This window comes from Trichoderma virens (genome assembly GCF_000170995.1).
Source record: "Trichoderma virens Gv29-8 chromosome Unknown TRIVIscaffold_76, whole genome shotgun sequence".
Lineage (NCBI taxonomy): Eukaryota > Fungi > Ascomycota > Sordariomycetes > Hypocreales > Hypocreaceae > Trichoderma > Trichoderma virens.
The window spans coordinates 65004-89868 of NW_014013673.1; the positions used below are offsets into that span (position 1 = coordinate 65004).

General features: G+C 46.5%; 8 protein-coding genes across 8 annotated transcripts; 5 read left to right on the forward strand and 3 right to left on the reverse strand.

Annotated features, from left to right (window-relative positions):
• Window positions 1-863: 863 nt before the first annotated feature.
• Window positions 864-1034, forward strand: TRIVIDRAFT_19595 (uncharacterized protein; the record flags this gene model as incomplete). The annotated part of the gene is made up of 1 exon (XM_014099647.1): window positions 864-1034. A coding segment is annotated over one exon (171 nt), but the record flags the coding sequence as incomplete, so codon positions are not given.
• Window positions 1035-2289: 1255 nt separating this feature from the next.
• Window positions 2290-3327, reverse strand: TRIVIDRAFT_24027 (uncharacterized protein; the record flags this gene model as incomplete). Its single annotated transcript, XM_014099662.1, has 4 exons — window positions 2290-2704; window positions 2752-2875; window positions 2933-3068; window positions 3139-3327. Coding segments are annotated over 4 exons (864 nt in total), but the record flags the coding sequence as incomplete, so codon positions are not given.
• A 2085-nt stretch (window positions 3328-5412) lies between these two features.
• On the forward strand, window positions 5413-5760 carry TRIVIDRAFT_139387 (uncharacterized protein; the record flags this gene model as incomplete). The annotated part of the gene is made up of 1 exon (XM_014099663.1): window positions 5413-5760. A coding segment is annotated over one exon (348 nt), but the record flags the coding sequence as incomplete, so codon positions are not given.
• A 4105-nt stretch (window positions 5761-9865) lies between these two features.
• TRIVIDRAFT_69958 (uncharacterized protein) lies at window positions 9866-11229 on the forward strand (the record flags this gene model as incomplete). The annotated part of the gene is made up of 4 exons (XM_014099664.1): window positions 9866-9915; window positions 9983-10761; window positions 10827-10995; window positions 11055-11229. 4 exons carry the CDS (start codon window positions 9866-9868, stop codon window positions 11227-11229), a joined length of 1173 nt encoding a protein of 390 aa, XP_013955139.1.
• A 3688-nt stretch (window positions 11230-14917) lies between these two features.
• Window positions 14918-19047, forward strand: TRIVIDRAFT_202345 (uncharacterized protein; the record flags this gene model as incomplete). Its single annotated transcript, XM_014099665.1, has 4 exons — window positions 14918-16310; window positions 16396-17646; window positions 17893-18849; window positions 19022-19047. 4 exons carry the CDS (start codon window positions 14918-14920, stop codon window positions 19045-19047), a joined length of 3627 nt encoding a protein of 1208 aa, XP_013955140.1.
• A 79-nt stretch (window positions 19048-19126) lies between these two features.
• On the reverse strand, window positions 19127-20259 carry TRIVIDRAFT_59403 (uncharacterized protein; the record flags this gene model as incomplete). Its single annotated transcript, XM_014099666.1, has 2 exons — window positions 19127-19671; window positions 19734-20259. 2 exons carry the CDS (start codon window positions 20257-20259, stop codon window positions 19127-19129), a joined length of 1071 nt encoding a protein of 356 aa, XP_013955141.1.
• A 752-nt stretch (window positions 20260-21011) lies between these two features.
• TRIVIDRAFT_133240 (uncharacterized protein) lies at window positions 21012-23111 on the forward strand (the record flags this gene model as incomplete). The annotated part of the gene is made up of 6 exons (XM_014099667.1): window positions 21012-21065; window positions 21135-21254; window positions 21337-21433; window positions 21527-21734; window positions 21799-22236; window positions 22301-23111. Coding segments are annotated over 6 exons (1728 nt in total), but the record flags the coding sequence as incomplete, so codon positions are not given.
• Window positions 23112-23456: 345 nt separating this feature from the next.
• TRIVIDRAFT_51144 (uncharacterized protein) lies at window positions 23457-24460 on the reverse strand (the record flags this gene model as incomplete). Its single annotated transcript, XM_014099668.1, has 2 exons — window positions 23457-24221; window positions 24281-24460. The coding sequence occupies 2 exons, from the start codon at window positions 24458-24460 to the stop codon at window positions 23457-23459; spliced, it is 945 nt and encodes a 314-aa protein (XP_013955143.1).
• Between the last annotated feature and the right edge of the window lie 405 nt (window positions 24461-24865).

The following is a 24865-nucleotide window of genomic DNA, read 5'->3' on the forward strand; positions in this document are numbered from 1 at the left end:
GGTATTCGACTTGGCATCATCGCCTAAAATGGACACAAACAAAGTGAGAGAATGTTATTGGATGCTGTTGTCAAGATTCGGTTTAACAACGAAACATAGAAACAAAGAAACAAAGAAACAAAGAAACTGCACCACGTGCATTGAACATGTGACCAGCGGCGAATTGTACAAAAAAACAGTCATACGTTCGTTAAAAATAAAGAAGTAGGAAATTTAGTCGGATGGAGCATAGAAAAATACAGAACAAAAAGTTATTTAGTTCTGGCAAGCGAGGTTAACTTCCGTGTATAAATAGTTCGATGGTTCCTCCTAAGCTCATTATCAATGCACCATTGAATCTTCTTCCTTATTAAGCCTACGTTTCTTCACAGCCGCTCATCTAAACGCCTTTTCTCTTTTTCTGATCCAGAACTTACGCAGTGTTCTGTTTTACTCACCCCTTGCCCCACCAAACGCCCTTTCTTCACAAGGCAACAATGACGACCCCGACGATGCCACACACTCAATGGAGATCCTCCCCAGACATCAACATGGAAGGAAATATGTCTCTTGATTTGACTGAGACTCAAGGGAACACGGGAAACCCCCGGCTTCTCTCAGACAACACTACATCCGAACACGGGCTAAGCGGCGATCAAGCTTTCAATCATACTATGTATGAGCGAGATGACAAGAGTGAAAGGTTCTTGACAATGCCAGCTAGGGAGGGCAGCGCAGAACCTGCTCGTCTCGCAATGATAGAACCCATACATGTCGGGGAATCTCCCAGAGATTACGTCCACCGGGTCGCTTTACGCCACAAATATCTGACCACGAAGTTGGAGGGTGAAATTATTGAAACACCCCCCCTCTTCAACACTTGTCTAGAGCATCGTGACGATGATGGGAGGACACCTCTACACCACAAAGTCGTAGAAGGTGATGAAGAGACAGCCATAGCTCTCGTTGATTTCGGAGCAAACATCAACGCCAAGGACAACGATTCGCAGACACCGCTTTACCTGGCCATTACCTTAGATTGTCAGGACATTCTTGGCAGATTCTTATGGGACAAGCAGAAATATGCGCACAATGTCGTGCCGCTTGACCTGACAGTCGTTACTCGTAAGCAGCAGTGGACACTACTGCACGCTAGCGTCAACGCGGATGATGAAGCGACGACGGAAACGCTCCTCGAGGCAAAATTAAGCCCAAATCAGCCCGACTGCGACCAATTAACTCCCCTGCACATAGCAGTTAAAAATGGTTCACCGAGTTATGATTCATTCTCGTTTTCAAGCATTGTGGATGCACTGCTTGACGAAGGCGCCGACCCAACGTTAACCACAGGGGCAGGTGAGACAGCTCTCGACCTTGCTATTGCGGCGCATGACATGAGGATGGTTATAGCACTACTAGTACGGGGTTATAAGAAAAGACGAGCCTATTTGAATCAACATATCCATTTCTATTCATATGATCCAAGGAATAGTGCCAAGAGGGCAGAGGGTGATGAGCAAGAAAAACGTTGTGGGGCAGGCGATAGTGGTGAGGAAGGAGGGTGTCATGGGAAAGAAGAGTGTCATGAGAAAGACAAAAGTGACGAGGGGAAAGACATCGAACGAGGAAAGGTCTACGGGAAAGCGCTCCACAGCGCATTGCTGTGCTCAGAATGCAGTCCTGGTATATCCCATGTCCTCCTTGACTATGGGGCCAAGCTAGACTTATCAAGCGACCAAATGTCTGCTTTAAAGAAGGGGCTCAGTGAGCAGAAGGAGGGCCCGACTAAACTCCAGCTACTTCAAGAATTTGGAATCATAGCAAATCATGTGGGTGGGCGGACGGGCAAGTCGGTTCCAAGTACCGAGAGAAGATATTACACGAGATTTTCTCCCTGGGGTTCACGTCCACAAAGGACACACAAAAAATAAGGTGCTTATGGATAGCCTTGGTTTCTGAAGTAGGAGGCATCACTATTATTTTGCTTTAACTGGTAATTCGTTTTGCTAAATTGAGTATGATTTCTTTTTAGCTTATCTCATAATGGAAACATTACCCATGACCCATATGTTTATTAAACTTAAGTATTGAGCAAAGCTGCAAAGCCAGCTTTTAGAAGTCGTATGGTTGAGTAAATTTCAGACTTCAGAATTGATTCACTAATTGAAAGCCTAATTGGTAATTGGTTAGATCTATTTTTGACAGCTTCTATCACTTCTTAGTGGCATTTGGCATACAGTTCGCAGACATTTAGGCCTATCGATAGGAGACGATCTATTCCATTGGTAGTTCAATCTCCCCACTCAAGCCAATAGAGCGGGCTTGTTTAATCACGTCTGGTAGATCTTGAAGTATCAATCGCCCTGGATTGTTGGGAAATTGTTTCAAGAATAGTTCAATGTCATGGCCTAGACTGCCTCCAACATCCACCAGCATTACTGCGCCTTGGTCCGAGACTTCCGCCATGAATCCGTCAATCAATTGCTCTCGGACTGGATAAAAATTTGGATCTACCCATTTTGGTCGACCACTGTTGTATGTACCCATGTGATTGCTAAAGTCTTTGAACACGCCATTTCCTTGTTTGGGGGCCCACTCAAACCAATTCTCCGAGGTTTTGTTAGCAAACTGAAAAGGGCCATTTGTTAGATCCGTAGGGTTTATGTAGTTGTTGGCAGCCAGATAATCTGGCAGTTGAAGTATTCCTAGAATGGAACCCCTCCGCCTACCTTTTGTAAGGATATATCCCCAACACGAAACCGAGCAACTCACATGTACGGGAATGCGGCTGCAAATTTCTCGGCAGACAGCACTAACGACATATTATTTGACCTGTATTGATCTGGTCCCGCTTCCTCGATTATGCCCATAGCGGACAAATGTTTCATCAACCTCGCTCAAGGAATGTTATTAAGATGATCCGAGGTAAGTTAGTATATGAGGGAAGGCACACATAATAAGATTTGATCCGCTCCAGTTTTTTCACTAAGTTGCGCAACAGTCATCGGGTTCCCTGTCTCAGTACATGTACCCAATAGGCGAAAGATGTTAAGCTGAGAAGCCGTCTCAATCGCGGCAAAAACAGTAGGCTAAGTATAATAAAATATTTAATCGCATTTAGTCTCGATTAGCCAAAAATTGATAATCTATGTGACTTACCTCAGCCCAGCTGTGTTGAAGAATCCTTTCCATTGGTGTCTGGAGAGAGAAAGTGAGTTCTTGAGCCATTTTCACCAATCGTACGCGCTGTTCTTCATTGAGAGTGGATTTCGACTCAGTGAAAGACGCAATCTGATCGAGAAGAGCGGCGGCTCTCTCAAGGTCGCAAGGAGAGGTGGCTAGAGTGTCATACTCCATTGCAGCTTTTTGGTCTCGAATGTGGTAAATCGCTTCGCGCCTCGCAGTTATGTTTACGTAGCTCAGTGTAGACCATGTACACCCCTAGATGAAGCATCCTCGGGAGTAATATGGATGAACATTTTGGGGCACTATTTATGGGGATGCTATGCTTATATGACATAATGATGCACCACAGAAAGATTAGTATTTCACTTGCATAACAATGGAGAATAGTATCTATTTGGGATTGTTTTAAAAGCAGCTGAAAGTGGCCTTTTGTATCTTCTCCACACCATCCTTGTAAGCAGCGTGAAGTAATATGTCTATTTATCCATTAGTATGTACTATGATTCGCTATTTTCAGTAGCTAAAGTAACTCTTAGTTGCTCATCGTATCGCTGCTTGATTTGTTCGGTTTGGCTATTACGTTGGGAAGATAAAGCAACAATCCCATATAGGTGAACAGCCTTATAGACACCATGAACAATTCCCTCCAGTCTGCAGCATCCCTACCAAAGTTCGCTCAGCTGTAGCAAGGAACCCCTCAATAGCTGACACAGGACCCGGTTTTCTGGTGGTGTGCCATTCGTTTTCCTATTACTTGAGCTGGATGACATACTGCTGTACATATATTGTCTGACAAGGTCATTTAGTTTTCTAACTAGCAGCCCATTAGTGAATCTATTGGCCAATAAGCATCATGTTTGTGCAGATTATTTAATAATCCGGAAGCCGTATTGCCGAAATGAGAACAACTGACAGGTTCCGAGAGGTTAAGTATGGAGGATCGCTATAAAACGGCCTCAGTCCTAGAGTTGATGGCTGAGGCGTCCCGTAAACGATTTCTTAAGAGGGCGTTGACTTTTTATTTATTCTACTCATCGCATATAAGGTAAGGTCTAAGGCACCAAGCCAAGGCCAAGCAGGGTGATATCAGATGTGAATGTGGTGAGCGACAATTACGATAACGATCTGAACACATTTACCAAGGAGCATGCGCTCTGTACAATATGAATGGCAACTACTTCCCGCGGTTTGTTAGCGCTAGCTCGACAGGCGTATGGCTGACATATGTATTATTTCGCAGCCTCCTACGTGCACTATACTCCTTACCAAGGACGTATTATGTCACATCACGTTGCAAAATGGTATTGCATTCTGTCAAGAAACTTGCCGGGCTGGCTCTTTACGGGAGCATATGCTCAAGTGTGGACCAGTCATCATCTAGTGGGTGATTCTTACCACAAAGCTTAGAATGATTTATAACTAAAACCATGAAGTCTACAATGAGATATGAGAACCTTGAAAAGGAATATTCTCAAACTCGCAAAGACCTTGGTGACACCCCGGAAACTCTTATACCTGAAGTCGTATATAATTCTCATTTTCTCATAATTTCCTATCAAATGTCGTGCAGGCCAACGCTGTATTGTATCTAATTACATGTATCGTGCCTATTGTGAACCTTGTCTAAAACACTATACAACCTTCATCTCCTGTGCATTCATGGCTGTCCAGTCAAAACAGGAGGGGTAAAGAGCCAAACGGCCAGAAGCGCATCGCATCATTATCTGATTGGGCAAGACTACTTACATGTGCCTGCGTGGGTTTAGGTACATACCTAGGTGCATACATTGCTGGGTAAACTACGTATATGTAGGTACTAACCGACTAGGTACGCGCATGTACTATCATGGCATGTTGGGCTGAGCACATTAGGCTACAATTCTGCTTCTGCATCCTGATGCCTGACAATATTGTCTATCGATTTCATCACTAACCCTACCAGCAAAAGATGGAATATTCTCGTAATTTCTCGGGGAACACTCTCGAGAACAATGCGACGCTCAACCAAGGTGATTTTAACATTACAGTTAACACCAGTAAGGGCTCTCATATGTTGCCAACAGTCCATCCTCAGCTCACCATGCCATAGCCTCCTCCGACGCCAAGAAAAAATTCCTTCGAAATATTAGCAAAACTGACCCTGTATATGACAAAAAACGTATTCAAACCTTAAAGGGCCCTTTTTTGCATGAGTCGTTTCGTTGGGTTCTAGATCATGACAACTTCAACCGATGGCGCAAAGAAAGCAGTGGCATATTTTGGATCAAAGGCGATCCTGGAAAGGGAAAGACAATGTTATTATGCGGCATTATCGATGAATTTGGAAAAGATGCTGAACTAAGCTCTAATCTCAGCTACTTCTTCTGCCAAGCTACGGATTCTCGAATCAATACTGCCACTGCTGTTTTGGGAGGCTTAATTTTCTCAATAGTCAGTCGACATGAGACAGTCTTTTCACATATTCAAGCCAAGTACGAAGATCGACTAGAAGGACCCAATGCGTGGTTTGTCTTATGCGAAATGTTTGAAGCCGTCATCCAGAATCTGCCCTTCAAAGAACCTGTCTTTGTCGTGGATGCACTTGATGAGTGCATCAAGGACTGCAGCGCTCTCTTACGTTTTATTGTCCAAACAAGTGGCCACGTTAGGTGGTTGATATCTAGCCAAAACGAAAAGGGTATTGAACGAGAATTGCGATCGATTCAATCACCTCAAATACTTAGTTTGGAACATGCCGAATATACCTCAAAGTCCGTCGAGATATATATCAACAACCGTATACGACAGATTGAAGCTTTAAAAGACGATGAAGATCTTCGCGTCAAAACGCTGAAGATTCTCAAGGATAAGTCGATGGGCACTTTCCTATGGGTAGCCCTTGTGGTGGAACAGCTATACAACGCAGCCCATTGGCAGGTAGAAGACGTGCTGGAAGAAGTACCAGAAGGTCTGGAAAGCCTTTATGGTTTAATTCTATATCAAGCCAGTCTACGTCTATCCAGTGCCCGTTGGAAATTGAAAGGCCAAGATGCTTGTCAAATACTTTTGCCCATCGTTACCACAGCAGAGAGACCACTTCACCTGAAGGAGCTTTACACATTCATGAGCTATGAATGGAAGCACTTTAAATCTACGGTCAACCTACAAGACCTGAAATCCATAACAAAGGATTGCGGCTCTATTCCCAGGCGGACTGCGTTATCAGCATCTCAAGATGTTTCAAGCCTCAACAGAGGAAATATCTAGAGTCCTCAAATACGATATATACAACCTTACAACACCCGAAATCCACATAAGCGAGTTGCAGCCTCAAATTCCCGACCCCATGGCTCCTATAAAATACTGTTGTGTTTTTTGGGCCCAACATCTACTTTCTTGCTACCCCTGGCCAGTAGAAAGCCAACAGATTCTGGATACTAATACCATACTTTATAAATTTCTGAAGAAATCATTTCTCTGTTGGGTGGAATCGTTGACCCTTGTACGCCGCCTGCCACATGCTTTGGATATTTTTAAGAATCTGAAATGCATAATTGAAAATCAAGGAGATAAAGATGAAAATGGTTATCATATTTCCCACACGACCAACCAAGAGCTGCAGCGTTTCATCAAGGACGGGTATCAATTTCTCTTACACTCAAGAGATACTGTGGAAAATTGGCCTTTGCAGCTTTACTTTTCAGCTTTTGCTTTTGAAAAAGCGAACACTGCTATTCGAGACACATTTGAAGAGTCTGTGCATATGCACTGGGGACCTTCATCTACCATTGCAAGCGTGTCACACAATCAGTCCTCTTTGCTGCTACAAACTTTCATCATTGAATCCTCAAGACAGAAACTTACGCCTACGGAAGCACTACTATTCTCTCCAGACTCAACGTTAATAGGTTCACTAAACTCCAGCACCCTCGCAGTCACTAGAGCCAACACAGGAGATTATACTGAGATTTATGTTGGCCAGGGTTCTCGGTTTACTTTTATCCCTAACTCAAATCACATCATTATCGTTTCTCGGATTGGTGAAGTGGCGGTGTGGAGCATGGGGGTTAAGCGCTGTATACCAGAGTACACTCTCAATTTGGGAGAGAACAAACTGACCAACCATATTATTGCCTTATCACCGAATGGAGACGTGGTAGCATCTTTCCATACGGGCTCTACCGTCTATGACAAGACTAGTAAGGTAAGAATCTGGCAAACGCAAATGGTCATCTGTGACTGTTTATGGGGCCAGGCAGGAATGCCACAGGCAGCCTTTTCGCCAAATTCTGAGCTGTTAGCCTTAGCAGATCAAGATGGCATTACGATGCAGTGCGCAAAAACAGGCAGTCTGGTCAAATATCTCCATCTTCGCTGGAACGATAAGAAAGAGCGATGGGGGAGTAACGATTCGAAACGATATCCAATACCTGCACCGTAGAGAGTATTTTGCTGTGTCGGATACCTTATTGGCATTTATAAATGACTCTCAGGGTGTCGTTATCATGAAATTCCCCATTCAGAACTCATCACCAGAGACAATGGCTGGAGTTTTACATCGCCATTCGCAAATCGGATATTCCTCTATTAATGCCAGCGACTCGGACTTGACTATTGATCCCTCGATGACGAGCAACTCTGAATCAAGAAGCTTGAAAAGAAGGAGGACTACTTCCACATTATAAGTGAGTATATTTTCAGGGCTCAAGTATCCTTCTGTCAGGGACAAAGGAGCTTTCTAGCAACTGACTTTGAACTAGATACTTGCGGCGTGAACACAGCTATAAGAGGGAAGTGTCTTTCCTTGATCTCGTCACTCTTTTCTTTGTACTGTGACTTCTGACGCCTTGTCTGTGGCATAGAATGCGGTTGAATTCTTCGCCACACCACATTGTTTGACTTCTACCACGACAAATGCATTCTATGTCAACATTGAGCACGACACGTTATGGCATCTTCATATGGGACGCTCGTGGCGCCGGTATCTAACAATGGTGCATTCGGGTATGGGATATTTTAGCTTCTCACTCGTAGAAGATGAGAACAATGGCAGGTTTTGCCAAGTTGGAATATACAGGGTACAGAAACATCGACAGCTACGCGTCTATCCTCCTAGTACTACCGTAGCCACTTGAGTGACACGAGTAGTTATGACATTAATAGCAGGGATGTCAGCGCTCCTTCAATGTCCCATCTCAACAAATGCAAGCAACTACAACAGAGGAACCCAGGATAATATGGAGAGTAGCGGTTGTTGAGCCGTGAGAGGAATCGCGATAAGAGGCCAAATTCCCTCATTCTGCCTCCCTAGGTGGGCATAGTCGCCTGCGCTGCGATTCCAAGCAATTTCACATGTGAATTGGATCTAGATAAGACAATTGATAACCTTGTTTTCCCATGGGTATCGCCGCACGTGCCCCCATCACATGTAAATCGCCGGGGTAATTATTATGTACAGTACGAAGTGCGGAGTACCTAACTTCGTATTCCAGAGATACACCAAAAAGAGGCCATTAAAGAAGACAAAACAACAAAAAAAAAACATACAACAGCCGGTGTTCGCCAGTGGTCACCCACCTGACTACTAATCTGCCTCTCATCAGCTTGACTCTGGGAGAGCGGACGGGATCCCGTATATTCTGATGGATATGGTCGTATGTGCTTGATCTCCAAGGCAAATCGCCCAATAGAGGTGGCGAGATATAATGTGGGGGTAAGCGGGAAAAAAAACCAAGACCAAAAAAAAATCGTCAAAAACACCAAAAAAACATACAACAGCCGGTGTTCGCTGATGGTCACCCACTCAACTACTAATCTGCCGGTTAGAGGCTTGTCTATGGGGGAGCAGACGGGACCCCGAATTCTCCTCTACCTATGGTCGTATGTGGTGTAACAGGCTGGCGATTTCACATTATGGCGATTGTTGAGCTGTTCACCCAACTGGGGCCATGACAATGTGGCTGACCCGAGCTTGCCAAGTCCCTGATTCCAATTGAGCCCTAAAAGGGTCCAGGCCAAAAGCGGACTAAATCCAGGGGTCCTTGGAACCCCCCACAACGCAGTTTGAACTCAACAATACGGAGTACACGTACTCCGTATGCTAATGTGTGGCGGCCCCCCCCCCTTGAATCCATCAATCCCCTATGATCCCCAAGACAAACAGTCCCCTAAAACGCCCCCAAGAGCCTTAGGTCACTGGCACGTGCAGCGTTAGTGGGCTCAGAATTGTTGATCTCGTAGTTGAGGCTCCTTGCTGGCCAACCACAGACCCTTGCTCTTTAGCGGTAAAGGACAGCAAGGCTCGCTTCGTCAGAGATCTCATTTCAGATTATAATTAGCTCACTTTGGGAACAACTCCGAGCGGTCTGGGCGTCAGAAACGAGTGGGCTCTGGGCAGACCGTCGGCAGGCTGCTGGCAGGCCGTTAGCAGAGGGTACTTGGCTGTCAGCGCAGCCGCCACCTCGGGCGCGAGTCACGCACGTTACCGCCACGCCAAACAGAGATAGAGCCAGATAAGGGACACCACAGAAAATATGGATCGAAGGCTAAAGGGGAATGGAAAATTTGATGCCGTGCCTGACTATGGATCACCCTTTTCCCTTCTTTCTGCCTTAAGCTGGGTTCCGAGTGGGCTTAAAAAGAAACTTGACGGCTCTCTGGAACAAGCATCAGCAATCCCAATTCTCTCCCATTGAGTTGCTGCCTTGCCTTGTTCTTCAAGATGGCTACTACCACGACGGTGACCAAGCGCGGAGGCGCCGTGGCCTCAATGTCAGTTGGCCTCATCCATCGCGCTGCCCAGAAAATTTCTCGCCGTTTTGCTGACCCCCAATTGTAGCAAGCTGCCCGAGGGTGAGAGTCGGTTCCCCGACATCAACACCATCCGGGCTGCCATTCCCAAGCACTGCTTTGAGCCATCCGTCGCCATCTCCATGGGCTATCTGGCGCGCGATGTTGCCATGATTGGAGCTCTTGGCTGGGCTGCCATCACTTATATTCCCACTATTCCTGACACCACCCTCAGGACCATTGCCTGGATTGTCTATGGCTTCGTTCAGGGCCTGATCTGCACTGGCCTCTGGATCCTGGGGCACGAGGCTGGACACGGCGCCTTCTCCAAGCACTCTTGGCTCAACCATGTTGTCGGCTTCTTCTCTCACTCTGCGCTGCTGGTGCCGTACTACTCCTGGAAGTTCTCTCACCACCGCCACCACATGTTCACCGGCCACATGGAGAAGGACATGGCCTTTGTTCCCAGGACCAAGTCTGACTATGTCAAGCGCGCGATGGCTTCCCTTGAGATGCTCGAGGACACGCCCGCCTATCAGCTCGTCACACTGATGTCTCACCAGCTCTTCGCGTGGCAGGTTTACCTCATGTTCAACATCTCAGCCGGCGGTGGAAGTCTCCAGAAGCGTGCAACCACCATTTTCGGCAAGAGCCACTTCTCGCCAAACAGCGCCGTATTCCGTCGCAGCGAGGCGCCCTGGATCGTGCTGACCGATATCGGCCTGTGCATGACCCTCTTCGCCCTGTACAAGCTCGCTGGCGTCGTCGGAATGAGCACCATGCTGTTGGCATATGCGCAGCCCTATTTCTGGGTTCACCACTGGCTGAGTACGTTTCTGAAGCAGCCTCTCTCTCAATGCCAAACAGTGTTGCTGACCAACTGAATGCTTTAGTCGCCATCACCTATCTCCACCACACCCACATGGAGGTGCCTCACTACGAGGCCGAGAACTGGACCTTTGTCAAGGGCGCTCTGGCAACTGTCGACAGAGAGTTCGGCTTTGTTGGCCGCCACCTCTTCCACTGCATCATTGAGCACCACGTTGTTCACCACCTTTTCCCGTACGTCAGCAACCGACCCCTCAATTGGCTGCAAGCAACTGACATCTCCTGCTTCTTAGGCGTATTCCCTTTTACTATGCTGGAGAGGCCACTGAGGCCATCAAGCCTGTGCTCGGCGATTTGTATTACCGCGACGAGCGATCCTTCCTTGGACAGCTCTGGACCAACTTCACCAAGTGCAAGTACGTGGTTCCCGACGAGTCGGCGCCCGGAGCTCTCAAGTGGGCGCAATGATTGAACGATTGATGGCGTGCGAATTTATTGGCTCGGCGGGATGGGTATTTCAGAGAAAACGGCGGTAAAGCTCGGATAGAGGATCGGGTCGATTTTATGCAGTCATTAGAGTTATTCCCATGGGACGGACCGGGTTTGCGTTCGCGCTTGACGAGAGACTATGAGGACACGGAAAATAGAGCGGCGGGGCCACTGCGACGTGAATAGACTTGATTTAACGGATCAACAATGATCATTGCGAGCGACTAAATGATGGTGACAGTGTTCAATTATCTGGAGTGAAGAGGAGCGGAGAGGAGAGGAGAGGAGAGAAGAGGAGTGGTGGTTTGATGAGCCGCGTCAGGTGACTTGGTACGTACATGTCTCAAGTCACTCGCGAGATGATTGGCGACAGCTGTGATGCTGCAGGACCCGGAGCCGTCGCAGTGCGGATTTAACTGTTTTCCGACGCGTCGTTGAATTGTTCGTGAAGTTTCGTACTCGAGTAAAGGATACCAAATGCACGGCGTAGTTGTCGGCGAAACTCTGCTCTTAACCCTTGACCAGGCTTCAATCATGTAGCTCCCGGCACTGTATTGCTTGCCTTCTTCCCATTAGATAACTGCATATATTCGATGGGAATGCCCTATTTGCCCTTATGATCAGACCAATTGGTAGGGAGTTCGGCGAGGCTAGCTTGGTCCTTACCCAAGGCTTGGACAAGGATCTCTACCACTTGCCTTTATCACATATTTTTTCCTTTATTGTTTCCTCTCGAATGGTTTGGCCTGTTATGGTTGCCGCATCTGAAAGCAATACAGTCCGCCTATCTGCAAATTTCAGGGGATTCGAAGCACAAATTAAGCAGTGTCATGCTTTTATGAAATTAGTAAAGTACAAATGCGTGTATACGTCACAAGAGCGTTGTTCCCATGGTGATTCCAAATTGTAAATACATGATCCGTACTAGATGGATTCCTAGGTAGGTAGTATCTAGAATTAAGAGTTGCTAGGTAAACTGAAGTAAAAAAAAAATTCTTTCTATAGGCAGGCGTGACTGATGATAAACTCCAATTATTTGTGCAATATCGCTACCTAGACGACAGCGAACTTAATTATATCGGCAACGCCTTCAGGAACTATGACTTCCATAGTTACGTACCTACCTATAGATAAGGTACATTTCAGTTCTATTTTGCAAAAATTTGAATCCTCTTCCAAGATTTGTATTTGTGTTCATCACAGATTGAGAACAATGCTTTCCATCTCCCTTGTTAAATAGCAGTCCTACAAGTTGCGCATACGGAAAAGCAAACAAGACGCCAATCACAGGGAAAATTTATGGGGACACCAAATGGTCGAATAGGCCAAATACAAAAATATGAATTTTTGCCACAGGGCTTTATTTTGGTTGCATATTAGCACTTCGTCGCCTCGGAACATTCCTTGCCAGGGCTTGATCCTGAAAGAGCGACGCCTGGAACCGAAAACCTATTTGGCTGAACCTAGAGGGACAGATATTATAAAAAGAGCTCTTATTCTCCTGCGTAGACAATCTCTTCTCGTTGCACATACAGGCATCTTGTATCTTTAACGCCAAAATCCGCCCTTTCGATCGCCAAAAAGAATCTATCATTCATCAACTCCTGTATCCACCTACAATGAAGCCGATCCATAATATTCAACAACTGCCGGCGGAATTGAGGTGTATGATTTGGTCAAAAGTTGGTCAAACAGACAGCTATACTCAATTGCTTCAGACAAGCCGCCTTATTCGATCGGACATTCTGGCACTCATTCCAGCCATAGGCCTTTCTTGTCAGTGTTCGCCATGCATGCCCTGTACTTGCGGCAAATTTATTGACATCAAGCGGCTTACTATCACCGTAGAGCCAGACTGCTCCCCGCGATCCTGGCTCAAGTTCTCAGTCTCAATGATTCGTGGCCAAGCACCATCTTGGACGATCGGAAACTTGGATGATATGTTTGCACGGCCTCTCCGCTATCTTCGCCCAAAGGAAATACTCGTTGATTTCCAAGCCCCGAAGAAAGGAGACCACCATCTTTCTCTGCTCATCCTACGCGCTAAGCTGTTCGATGTATGTTATGTCTTAGATCTTGTTCAAGCTCAAAAAGAACGATCACTACATCTGCATTTTAGCGACCCTTGGGCGAATTGTGGCAGGGGACCAAACAAACCATTTTGGGAAAATCGACCAAGTGTAATCAAAGTCTATAAGGACGAAGTAAGACGTGTGTATCGCCGACATAATCCCAACTTCAGGATACACAGGCTCGAAATGCGTCAAGCCTCCTTATATTTTTACGAAACGATTTTGACCCCATTTTGTATGCATTGGGCTTGGAGAAACGCAAAGGTTACATTCGACAAGGTATCTAAATCGAAGAGCACCTCATTCGTCGATGGTATTTCGAAGCCCGAATATCATGGTATCAAACCCCTTCTTCTTACAGCATGGGCCTATACAGAGCAACTCATGCAAGAGGGAACAATAAAGAAGTCTGAAGAGAAGTGTGTGCCTGAGTTCGAAAACTACAAAGTCATGCTCAAGGAATGGACTTCTCAAGAGCTTCATCATGATTCATGGAAACAGACACTAGAGCGCTACCTCAGTTCTGCCCATATCAGCTCCCTAAAATTTGGACTTTTTTTGCAGAATCTAACATCTCGGCACCAAGAAAATGTAGCTAAAATCATTCGGGGCCATTTCGATTTGTCTCTTCGGAACGGTTTCTCCAACCTGCATCTTGGACATAGGGCTGTTAGCACCTGGAAATGGAATCATGATAGTGTACGCGAATATTACCATCTTTGGAGCCACGCCTTCGACATTTTGATCGACATAGTACATTGCTCGAGGTTGCCTAAGAGAGAAGCATCAGAACCAGATTACGGAACCGATATTTTATTCAATGAAGTCTTTGAAGCCCACCAGCCGGGATACACTCTACTACTCAGGTGGATACAGGACTCTACTCGGAGTTCTGATATTATACCCTTGTAGTCAAGATAAGGTCTAAAATTGTGAGAGGCGATGGCATATTCAAGAAGAGAAACGGAAGTGTCATAGATAGTGTCATAGCGAGTGCCATAGCGAGTGTTGGAGCAGGGCGCAAAAAGTCAAGAACGCTCCATAAGGTAACGGTTTGGAATTGGTGAACATATAGTATCTAGCCATGTTAAAAGGGGTTCATCCTGGTTTTTAGAGACAAATTTACACGCAGTTCAATCCATAAGTGACGTAGCCAAATTGATTCATTTAGATCATCTCGCCCTCTGTTGAATGCATGAGGTATTTGCAGTTGAAGATGCATCCATTGTTAATGGTGGGTGGATCTAAGGCTTTCTTCGCTAACTTCTGAAATGAGATATAACCTCAAATCTGACATTGGCGATTGTTAGATTAGCTTGTACATGGTCAATTCCGCCCAGGTCCATATCTCATGCAGCAACCAGGCAGCAATTGAATTCCGCAACACATCCCGCAGCATGATATTAGGCATCAATGCAGCCTCATGAATCCAACCCGGCGGCTTTTGCCTTCTGTTGTGATTAACCATGTACATAGCAATTTATAAGTCAATGGAATATCCAAATCTGATATGGAATATCGCTATTTAACCCAAATTCGGACCACATTACAAATTCGCTATAATTTTATCTCCAAGAACGCGTTTCTTACCAAAAATGGCAATCTTCGCTGGCTTATTTTGGATCCTCTTCTTTCAGGCCGCACCAGCGAATGGCCTCTTCTCCGCTTTCAACGAGTCCAGCGCGTGGGATGACTTCGTCAACAATATCGCCACTGACTTAGCGCCAATAATTGCACTTTTCGGAGAGCAGCCTACAAAGCAGTTTCTCAGCGAGTCAACTACGCATCTTGATAGCATCATCTTTGCTATGGCGCCTATCGGCGTCATCACAACGATAGTGTCAGTAATTCGACTTTATGGAACGCCATCGCTCCGTTCTCTAATTGGCCGGGCCCGAGAACCCAGAGCTCTGGCCGAGTCTGAGCTCTGCTCGTCCACCAGTGACGACGTCTGCGAGCTATGGTCCAATGGTGGAATCTGCCGTGTTTACGGTCGTCCAAAGCTCTTGGAATTTATATTTGACAAAGATGCAAACTCGGACGAATTTTACTCTAAATTTGAATCAGGCGATGGCCCACGCGGAATCTATGCTACCGTGGCAACCTGTGGCATCCATTTACCTAGAGAGTTCTTCAAAGATATCAAGAGTTGGAAAAAAGGAGTCACGGATACTGAATCATTAACTTGTGGAGCTAATCGTGACAAAAATTGGAGGAAAACTGATCCTAATGAACTTCTCTTCGGCTGCTGGCTACATCATAAAAGAAAGACGGAAGACAAGCAATCACGATTTGCGCCTCATCCTAACCTCGCCATTAATATTGGCATTCGAGAAGTAGACCGCAGATTAATCTGGATCGTGGCTGTATTTGGGATTTCACTCCAAGCCAGTGTTCTAGGTTACGGATTGTGGGCAAATTGGCACAGGCCATTTTACAACGATGCGGGTCAACCAAGCCTCGAATTTGTCATCCTGACTCTCATCGGTACAACGTTTCTTTGTCTTGGAATAGGATTATCTGCCAGACTCATCGATGGGAAATCTGAAGAACAAACTTTTGTTACTGATGGCCATCCCCTGCGATTTTGCTGGCTCCAAGCCGGCGGGCAGCGCATTGGTGACCAGGTCTTCGACGCATTCGCCTACACTGAGGAGATGAAGGAATATGTAACTTCTTGGAGGGTTGAAGAAGATGAACTGGCTTCTGTGAATTCGCGACGCCTTGCATTCCTTGCCGTTACCCTCTCGCTCACCGGGTGGACTGCGCAGTTTATTGGGTTACGAGGACAGCATGGCACCGTTGCACTCTTTCAACTGCTTGGGACTCTTGCCATGAGTATTGCCCGAGGTATTCTTCGCGGAAACCTCATGGACCCCCTAAAAAACTTACTAGGTGGCAATTTGAAAGGAATACAAGACCACGAGCTCGATTGGCAGGCGCTAAATCTCCCAATCGTATCCGATCACAATGGAGGAAATGGACCAGGTTTGTTATACTCTTCATAACTCTGTCCCGGGGTTCATTATATCTCTCGCTCTAAAATACTTTATAGACTATTTTTGGCTTCTAGTTGACAGTTCAGACAAAAGTCTCTGGCCAAACACCGAGAGAACACCAGGGTGCAAGCGCTCTCTTGAGGGGCACGGTCGGTTTGTGGGAGGTCTGTGCAATGACAATGGTGATTTCAGCGCTCTTGAATCTACAATTGCAAATTATTCTAGAGTTCTTGAAAACTTGAAAAATACTACAAGGGACCAAGACCCAGGCGTTCCTAATGCACAAGAAACTAGCAACTTGGAAGATATCAGCATAGGAGCAAAGTTGATGCACATTAGATTGCGACTTGCTCATCTGACAAGTGATAGCAAACTTCTGAGTTTGCCAAGCTGGCAAACAAATATCAGAGATGTGGCAGCACTGCTCAGAGACACATTAGAAAAAGCTGCAGCATATATGTTTACTCCTCCGCACTCGGGTCCGAAGTGGCCCTGGGATATGAAATACAGCGCTCTCATATGGACTGCGACTTGTCAGGTCCATGAAAGCAAAGTATATGGCAAGAAATCAAGGAATTTCATTTCCTTCTCGATGTCCAAATATAAAGACCACTGGGAAACTGATCAAAACCAGCTTGAGGCTATTCTAGGGCTTTGGTCCTGGACGGTTGAACGTCTTTCCCAAAATATTGATTCAAAAGGAAATGAATCGCTCGCATCACAGTTGGGATTCAAGAGACTCATTGTAAGACAACTAGAATACGATGAGTTTCTATCAATGCTCCGAAGCTGGGTGACTCATAACTATACAGAACACTTGCAACCACTGAAAATGGGCCAAAAGTCTATCCTCTCGATACCGGCGACACTTTCTATGTTTTGTGATGGATACCCGGCGAGCCTTGGATTTCGGACCATAACACATAATGCAGATAGTCCTCTGCTATACTTAATGGCACAAGATATCTTCACACTCTTTCTCCGAGAGGCTTCAGCGTTGTTGTCGTACCGCTACGCTCAATATCCTGAGGGAAATCAGGCGACCTATCTGTCCCAAGGGTTCTTTCAAAACTCTCATGTGGAAAGCCTTGTCGGCGTAATGACCTCGACAAAATTAGCTACGCGAGAAGAGGCGCTGATGAGCGTCGTGCCGGCTTTATCCGAAACACATTTTCTGCCAAGTCATCACTCACTATTTTTCACCCTTCTCTCACGAGCCCACAGTTTAAGAGTGCAAAATCGATTTAGAGAAAGCGAGGGTGTTCTTGTTCAGCTAGATTCTCTAAAAGTATCCGGCCTGGAGATGATGATTCAGAGAGCCATAGGTCAGTTGTGTCTTGCGGAATGCAGCTCAATCATGTCGAATCTTTGGAAAATAAAAAAATCGGAAGCCTTTGATTTGAAGTTTGGCATCATACCCAGATTGATTGGTAAACTCAGAACAGAACCCTACGCGATGGGAAATGGGGACCATTTAGGACGCACGGCGCAAAATTATCACACAGTGGCAAGGTGGCTAACTTTAGAATCGGGGACTCCGAATCTACATTCACGTGCTGGCAATTTTGAAGATTTTGGGCTATCCCCCTACGGCTTCGAAATCTCAAATAGACAACCTCTTTCGCAATTCCCTTATGATATGAAGCCTGATTGGGACTACGGACATATTCTGGCCTTAACATTTCCATATCGATTCGACATATCTGAATCAACAGTGCAGGATAGAAAGCAAGTTTTGAGATGGGCTATCGAATTTGGGTACTCGGAACTAGTTGATTGCCTATGGAAACTAGAGAAAGTTCTCCATTTGAAAGAAAGTGCTTTCTCTGGTGGACCAGATGAGGCATTTTGGACCATCAATGGCTCATATGACAGCTTCATCAAGATCGATATCTTGCACTTCCTCATCACTGTTACGGAGCCAAATTTGACCTATGATACTGGAAAATTTCACATGTTCAGTAAGGAAAAGAAATCTGAAGAAGAGGGGTCGTCTGATGAAGCCCAGATCCTCGAAGCCTTTTGCAAAGCGCATCCGGGTTGGAAAGGCAGTCACAACATTGAAAGTTTGAAGCGCATGCATAAGGCGTACCGAGACTATGGCAACATACTGACAGCAGCAGTCTCAATTCCAAACAGTGCACATATAGTTAAATTGCTTGTGGAACACGGGGGGCTTACGAAGGATGGTGTTCTTGTGACGGCGAGAGGCGGAAAGAAAATCAGCAGCCCTCCTGGGGCAAAATACCCGAATCTCCTGGCCGCAGCGGTCATTTGTGCGGATTCCAATATCGTCAAGTACCTCACTAACTTGTATCCTGGCTGGACAGCTTTGCAAGCGGACTACTACCTTGCATTAGAATCTGCAGCTGAGTGGGGCCGAGCTGACTGCTTCGAATTACTGGTGAGGAATTTAGAAGAGAGTATCAATCATGAGCTGCTTTGGAATGAGAATTGTCCGCAGCTTGATTATCGGCGGGTTGAAGAAGCTGCTAAAAAGGCCGAGGGTGATGACCCTTCAATAGAAGGTAATAGCTCTTTTCAACCGAATAGGAGAGGTGTTAGGGAGTTTTACGAGCGCTGGAAGAAGGAATGACCATTTCATATTGGTCGCCATTGGGGAAATGAAAGCTAAGTCTGGACAAGGCTGTATCAATCCGCTAAGAGATAAATTCAACCGACACGAACAACCTCTTCCAGATAAGGCCACATCGTCCATGATATAATCGTCCGCCCAATTATCGATTAGAAGTAAGCCTTAGAACTGCATTGCAAAATAAGTTTAATCTGAGAAATAGCATCTCATTATGCTATCTGAGCTGGTTTTCCCTCCCATGCTCGCTTCAGTAGCTCACGAATTGCATCACTCTCAATCTGTCTTGGACTCCAAAATGGCTTCTTCAGCAGAGTCTCTACCGCCAATTCGATATCTTCCGCTTTCATCCCAAGATCCTTCAAGCTATAGGTAATCCCCAACTTAGATACCAATCTATTCAGACCATTGACCGCATTGCCATCACTATTAGGAATACTTTCTGCCAACTCTTTCATGACATTAGGTATGCTTGGGGCGATATATGCCAGTGCATGTGGCAAAATGATGGCATGTGTTTCGGCGTGAGGCAAATTGAAGGTGCCCCCGAGGACATGGCAGAGTTTATGGTGCAGGGATACACTCGCCCCAGCAAGACATTTGCCGCAGAGCCAAGCACCAAGCAGTGCATCTGAGCGAGCGGCGATATCTTTGGGATTATTCATTATTTGGGGAAGCGAACTGGCCAAGGTCTGGATACCTTTGATGGCAAACACGCTTGTAATCGGGTTGGCGTCTTGAGCATACAGAGCCTCCACTACACATTATCTCTTTGTGAGCAATTGTTGAATTAATAGCCAACGCACAACTTTCACATACCAGCATGAGCCATTGCATTGAGGCCGCTTGTTGCGCTTATATCAGTGGGCAGGGTCAATGTCAACTTCACATCGTAAATGACTACCGCTGGAATTGCCTTCCGATCAACATGAGTAACTTTTATCCGATTCTCCGTTTGGCCCACGATTGGAGTCATCTCGCTACCTGCATATGTAGTCGGGATGCAGATGTGAGGCAATCCAGTCCGAACAAACAATGCTTTACCAAGGCCAACGGCACTTCCGCCACCGATTGACACGAAGCAATCAGCATCAACAGACTTGGAATGCTCCAATGCCTCTTCTGTGACCTCTTTGGGGGTGTGCATTGTGACTCGAGTGAAGGAGCCAGCGATCTGGCCGTTCAAAAGCTCGGCGACATCATCGACGTAGGACGTCTTGGTAGGCGTTGTTAGGATGAGCGGTTTGGAACAACCAAGTTTGGCCAGCTCAGAGGGGAGTTTGGAAAGGCTGTCTTCTCCAAAGAGGACTCTTTGATTGCTCTCATTGTACTCGTAAAATGCCATTTTTAGATGAATTTGAGAGTTATTCAATACGATAGCAACATACCAAGTATGGGTAGGTATATAGGTTTCGGTAACAGGTGAAAAAGCATAAACAGGGGGACAGACATCCAGATATATACCCAGGAAGGTCATGTGTCAGCTAAAAGCCAAAACGTAAATCTTTGGGCTATATGCCAGCTTAAACGCTCTAGCGCATGTATTTCTAGGTGACCAAGCTCTGACACAGTTTAAACATCGAGGCATCATTCAGCATTCCGTTACCATGAATCAGCACTTAGTAAGGCCTGGTTTCGGCCCACCAGGCTCACTGTGGGAGAGAAGACCAGACGTTTCCTTCACTGTATGATTCACTTGCTTTTCGTCTCTGAATATTTATTCGATGCTTCCAAGACATCTCACAGACGTAGAATCTACTTAATTTTTCACTAAAAAGGCAATTCCCACAACCCAAATGAGACATGCATCTCCCTACAGGGTAGCGAATTGGATGTGTTCCATGGGCTTAACTACAGCACAAGTAAGGCGGGGTCACGTGCCTTACATCGGCCATGAGCCATCTGTCCGCCTGCCCGAACTCAGCATCAAGTCTTATTGCCCTCTATAAAATTACCAAAAGCAAGCACTTGAGGGGATATCGTCAAAGTTCTGAAGAGTCTAGCAGGCAGCTCTTTAGACAGCGGCGTGTGTGCTAAGCCGGGCTGCCAAATGCCTGCCAAATGTCTTCACAAGTCACTGCCGAGCCACGGGATGGCGAGCCAACGAAGCAGCCGAGACGCAGGGCCTGCAATGAGTGCAAGCAGCAAAAAGTATGAGATTTGTGTACCATTTGCAAATTCTCTTCCGTTTTTTATTTCGTCAGCTTACAGTCTTCACAGCTTCGATGTGACTTGGTTACCAACGACGGTGCCCCAAGTACCTGCTCTCGATGTCAGAGACTCAGTCTTGCATGCAAGGTAGACACCGATTTTCGCAGAACACGGAAGAGAAGGCAAGTCGTTCAAGATCAGAAATGTATTATTGATAGGAAAAGATGGGTGTCTAACACAAAACTCACTCATATTTAGGAAATCCTTCGAGCTGGAGAATGAGGTTAGAGAGCTTAGACGACAATTGGCCACCCGAGAAGCTAGCAATGCTGCGCTGGAATGGCCAATTCTAACACCAGCTGCTCCTTGTTAGTATAATGAACTCTCTTCAAGGATAAATCACCGTTTGTTGCTTACTAGGCCATGAGAAACTGACATATTTCCGTGTTGATGCATTACAGCGGAGGCTCGTGTTAGCGAAGCAGCTCTATCATCGGTGTCTGGCGCGTCTGGCCCATCACCAGATCCAAAAGAAGGCTCTCGTGTTCCGGGCCTGACAACACAACCCGTCATCGACCAACCACAGATACCGCGGAGATCCATCATTACTATTCCGAGGGCTAGGAAACTGGGCAATGTTGAACTCTCTGTCGAAGAGATTGACGAGCTGTATCTCATGTGAGAAAGAAATGCTGCCGTATCTCGGTTGAGAACAAACTGACGCCGAACACAGCTACATACTTCACTATCATCCATATCTACCGTTTTTGGACCCGAGTACTTCTCTTCATGAGTACTACGAATCGTCTGAGCTCCTTTTTTGGTCCGTCATTTCTGTCGCTGCCCGGAGGCTCCAGAGCCATCCCACACTGCTGGCTAAGCTCGCGAGAAGTGTTACGGACTATCTATGGAAAACCCTTCGCTCTATTCCGTATTCACTCCGAGTAGTGCAAAGCCTGGTGATCCTCTGTACATGGCCGTTTCCGACAAGCAGCAGCACTGCAGATCCAACTTATATGCTAGCGGGTATGATGGTGCAGGTTGGAACGCAAATGGGGCTACACCGCGCGCTCAATGCAGAGGACTTTGTCAAGGTCCCTCTACATCTCAGCGTTTACGAATACTCCGAATGGGTCAAGACGTGGGAGGCTTGCAATATTGTCGCGCAAAGGTAAAATTGCAGTGCTCCCAACTTCATTTCGCCATCACGCTTCATACATCTAATGCTCTCACAGCGTAAGTGTCGGATGCGGTCTACCAGCCACCATACAAATGCACGACTGGTCCCTCACGGTTGCACCCGAGTCAACAATGTCATCAGCTCATGATGTTGCTCTGCGATGGCATCTTCGCATTGAACAATTCAGATACAGAGTATCTCAAGCGCTAACATCTAATGCTCTCGACCCTGCCGGATTCATGTCAGCTCGTGAGCGGCTGTCGTTGTACCGACTTCTCAACGCATCCCTTGTCGACTTGGAGCGCGAGGCAATAAATATGACGCGTAATGGATTTGCCCCTCTCAAACCGGCCAATTATGCTAACGACAGTGCAGCCACAACTCGTTACTATCTTGCCGCCGCCCGGCTTCATCTCCACTCATTCTACCTCTTTGACGAATCTAATGTCGATGGATACTCCGATCGCATCGTTGTATTGTACCAAACTGCTTATTCACTAATAGAGCAGTGCCTGGAGATGGATAATCAGGAAAGTGGATTCTTCCTCTACTGCCCATTCTTCTGTTACCAGGTGTTTGTCTCTGCGGCTTTCATCATCCTCAAGGTTATGATGAATGGGTATTTCGAAAAGCTACTAGACGTCGAAGCAGGCAAACGGCTACTTGATGCCGCCATTTCATCGCTGAGAAAGATGTCAGTTGCGAATAACGATCTCCCTGGCCGCCTTAGCGACGTAATTGGATTCTTCTGTACTCTGCCAGATCCTCGTGTTATTAGCGGAGACTCCATTGACGACTTGCGCTTGCGTGTTCGAAATCGCCTAAGCATGAGCATCGTTTACGACTCGCTTTGGGAATGGCGAAAACATTTCCAATCGGACCGTGGTGATCGAAATGAAAGCTCTGAAGAAACACAAGATAAGTTGATGATTTCAGATTGTACTCGTTTCCGCTAACACCAAATCCACAACCGTTATTTAGTTCCGAAGATATGCAAGATGCCATGATGTTTGATCATTTGAGTAGTCTTGCAGACGGATTCAACATGGGATGGCCAGGTTGACACTCTAATACACACTTGATGCAAAATTTTACAGATGAGGCAGCATGTGCGCCGTAATAAGAAAATGACTGTCGTCATGATGCTCATATTCGCTTCTATTTTCAGCATTATCTATGGACACAAAAATTTCTCAAAATATGAACTAGTATTACACCTTTTCGTACAGCTGCCCTCCAGCTGCAACATCTACCGCTGTCGCTTCCTTCAAGCCTACAACAGTGAACAACTTCTTAGGGGTAAACGTTGGGTCGATATCCGTCACACCAGTCTCCTTAATGCGCAAGTATGTGTTACGAATAGCTTCATATGCCGGGGCGAGGGCTGCAAAGGGATAGATGATGATTCTGAATCCTAGCTCCTTCGCTTCAGCTACAGTCCAAGATGGTGTTGCTCCATTCTCAACCATGTTTAGAAGGACTGGGGTCGGTGCGAGCAGCCGACACACCTCTCGAGCTTCTTCCTTTGTGGTCACGCCCTCGAGGAACGCAACATCAGCACCGGCAGCGACTGCAGCCTTCAGCCTACGGACAGCCTCTTCAAAGCCATCTGTCTGTAGAGCATCTGTTCGGGCAACGATGACAATGTCAGACGCCAGCTTGTCCCGAGCCGCAGCGGCCGCACTGATGCGCTGCTGGAAGACATCGACGCTAACAATCTCCTTGCCCCCGAGGTGTCCACAACGCTTGGTCTGGATCTGATCCTCAATGTGCAGACCCGCGACACCACTGCGATGGTATTGCGCCACCGTGCGAGCAACCATGTTGGGCCCGCCGTAACCCGTGTCAGCGTCAGCAATCAGAGGGATGCGGGGGTTCAGGTTGGCAATCATTTCAGCATGCTCTCTCATGTCATTAAGTGAGGCAAAGCCCAAGTCTGGCTGTCCAAGCTTGGAAGCGCATGTTCCGGCGCCCGTCTATGCGCTGCATTAACACCAAAATCAGGATACCTGTATGTTCATGGTGGGACACTTACCATGTAGAGGCCATCAAATCCAACTTCCAGCGCGATTCTAGCGCTGAAACCATCATAGACACCCGGCATGACAATCAATTCATCGCTTTCCGTGAGCATCTTTCGAAGCCGGGTTGCAGCGGGAGTGGGGGTGGTGGCATGTCCGTTGTGCCCGTTTGCATTTCCGTTTGTGTAAGTCATTTTGAAAGGGGTTGGCGAAGACGAGGTGGTGAATGAAGAGAGTCAAATGGTGATTTGTGAGATTTGCTGTTGAGCTTTTACATTCAATTCTGAAAGTTTTAATACAGTTTTATATCTCTCCAGAGTCAGGGTGATCATCAGATTTACAGTTCATCATTGGGGAGACGATCGCTCGCCGGACGGAGGGCGGACCGGCGATTCATCTCCGATCGGCCAGCTTACGATGCCGATCGGCGTTTCTTTTGCTGAGCAACAGACAATGGCTCTCCCCCTATTCTATCACCAGCGCTAGACCCCAGGTTTTTCTTCTATTTTAGGGCCGACAAAGTTTAATGGCTGGGGTAATGTCTGGGGTCCCCGCGTCGATGGCTTGCCGGTGCGGGTTTGGAATCTGCACTGCTGCTC